Source organism: Candoia aspera, chromosome 4, assembly GCF_035149785.1.
Source record: "Candoia aspera isolate rCanAsp1 chromosome 4, rCanAsp1.hap2, whole genome shotgun sequence".
Taxonomy (NCBI): Eukaryota; Metazoa; Chordata; class Lepidosauria; order Squamata; family Boidae; genus Candoia; species Candoia aspera.
In genome coordinates, this window is record NC_086156.1 from 92349966 (window position 1) to 92352519 (window position 2554).

At 38.6% G+C, this 2554-nt stretch overlaps 1 protein-coding gene across 1 annotated transcript; it reads left to right on the forward strand.

The window, feature by feature from the left end:
- The first annotated feature begins 292 nt into the window (after nt 1-292).
- Nucleotides 293-1207, forward strand: LOC134497355 (olfactory receptor 14C36-like). Its single transcript, XM_063303016.1, has one exon. The coding sequence runs from the start codon at nt 293-295 to the stop codon at nt 1205-1207; it is 915 nt and encodes a 304-aa protein (XP_063159086.1).
- Nucleotides 1208-2554: the final 1347 nt, after the last annotated feature.

Here is a 2554-nt window from a genome sequence, read left to right on the forward strand (position 1 = left end):
AGAGTGATTAGAAAATGGCTATTCCAAAGATGGAAGTGAACTTCCATGATTGAGGAGGTTTTTGGCAGCCTCTTCTAGGTTAAACACCACACAAAGACTATGATTAGGATGGAAGGTGAGGGAAGGGTTGACGATGGGTTCCTTAATCAGTGATAGATTGAAATGTATGCAGAGGGCACTGACTGGAGAAAGACATTCCCTAAATGTTGTGGATGTGTTTTAACTGTTGTCCTGTTTTCTCTCACCTCTCATACTCTGCAGATGTGGCATTAATCTTCGCCATAACTTAAACATGAACAATCAAACCACTCCGTCTTACTTTCTCCTCCTGGAATTCTCAAAAAATCGGCACCTGCAGCTTCTCCATTTCTTCTTATTCTTCATATTATACCTGGCAACTGCAACAGCAAATCTTCTCATCATCTCTGTGGTAGCTTTTGACAATCGACTGCATAGCCCCATGTACTTTTTTCTAATGACTTTGGCGGTGCAGGACCTGGGCATTGTTTCAGTCATTGTCCCCAAATCCATGATTAATTCCCTCATGAATACCAGACAGATCTCTTACTCTGGTTGCGTTGCTCAAGTCTTTCTCTTTATCTCCTTCGAAGGTTCTGATTTCTCCCTCCTGACAGTCATGGCCTATGATCGGTACGTTGCCATTTGCTATCCATTACACTATGAGATGGTGATGAATTGGAAAGCCTGCTCAAAAATTGTGATTGTGGTTGTGGTCACAAGTCTTTTCTATGGAATTTTACATACTATTGGCACTTTTTTCATCCCTTTCTGTTCTAATGTTGTCAACCAGTTTTTCTGTGAAATTCCAGAATTGCTAAAGTTATCCTGCTCTGGATTCAATCTAGTTGAAGTTGGAGTTGTAGTGGCCAGTGTCACTGCAGCATTAGGTTGCTTTATTTTGATCATTGTGTCTTATGGCATGATCTTCAAAGCAGTGTTGAAAATCCCTTCTGTGAAAGGAAGGCAGAAGGCCTTCTCCACTTGTTTCCCCCACCTTATAGTCTTTTCCATGTTTTTGGTAACTTCATGCTTGGCCTACCTGAGACCTCCCTCTAACACCCCAACTTACTTAGATTTCACACTAACTGCCCTATATTCTTTACTTCCACCCCTGTTCAATCCAATCATCTATAGCATAAGAAATAAGAATATCAAGTCTGTCCTGTCTAAAATGTGGAGATTCTGATACTTCATTTTGAAGAGGTTTTCTATCCGTTTTTTTCTTACTGAAATGTTCTGTGTCTTTTTCCTCATTTGTATGATGAAAGCAATGAAATTTCAAAGGTAGACAGAGCTGAGACAGAAGTAGAGCCTTGCCACTCTGGACCAGTGGTAGCACTTGAAAAGGTGATGACTTACAATCCCTTATCCCTACTAAATAGCCTTGCTTTTCAGGGTGCTATGAGTTGGTTGAGCATTAGCACATGCTGAGTGCCACAAGTTGAAAACTTCCAGCATAGTCTGTATATTAATTGCTTTTGTTTTTATATCTATATATTAATGTAAGATTGTCGCTATTGTACAGTTTTATTGTTTCTGGCCTTAGGGCTGTAATAAATCTGATGATGATGATGAGTGCCACAAGTCAAAAACTGCCATTCCAGGCTTTAGTGAATTCAGAATCAAGGTCAGATATGGTGATGAATGGACAGCCTCAAAATCTTGCTAATTGCAGTTCTCTTCAGAGAATTCAATTTGAGCTCCTGATTTCTGTTGAATGCAGGCCATCTTTCATTAGGGAAAGAATCAAAGTAGACATTATCTTTGTGCAAATGACCATACCATTTTTTTTTTCTCAATGAATTCCAAGGGCCTTTTAAGATCAAGAAGAATTCATCTGCAAAATAGATTACTGGAGCTGGTTTTGTACATCACACTGAGCCATTGTTCTTTAAATTGAAAATGGGTCTGCTAGTGGCTTGGGACTTGCCACTTTGTGATGGAGAGGCACTGATAACAAATGCACTCTGTACACTGCGGAATATCTATAGAGGCAGCCTTCTTTTTTTGTACACTGTGATACTATCCTATTTTCAGGTAGTGTTCATTTCCAAAATTAAAAGCCCCTGTATTTCTTAATAAAATTACCATAACATAGAAGGATGCTTGTGTTCTAATGGGTTCCCTTAAAAATTAGAAAAATATCATCTTTTTTTAAAAAAAAAAAAAGACAAAACCTCATATTCCTTTCCATTTTTTTTTTCAATAAATGGTTACAACCTGCCTGCCATCTTTCCTTCCCTAGTCCCCTGGCTTTCAAAGAAAGCTGTGGTTTCTAAACCAAAATTTATGGATTTTTTGCCCAGATAGTTGAATGATGCTGAATTTCTCTTCATCCATTTTTCCCCCCTTAGAGAAAAATCCAGCAGAGAACATTGTACATCATTAATAGAAATCAATTGTGACCCATCCTTAGATGCTGGAGGAAATTTGTCTGCATCACAAAAGCTTTTTTTGATTGCAGTGGCAAGTTTATGGGAAACTCTAATTCCCATGGTAGAGGAAATCAGGTGAAGACAGAATTGTCTCAACA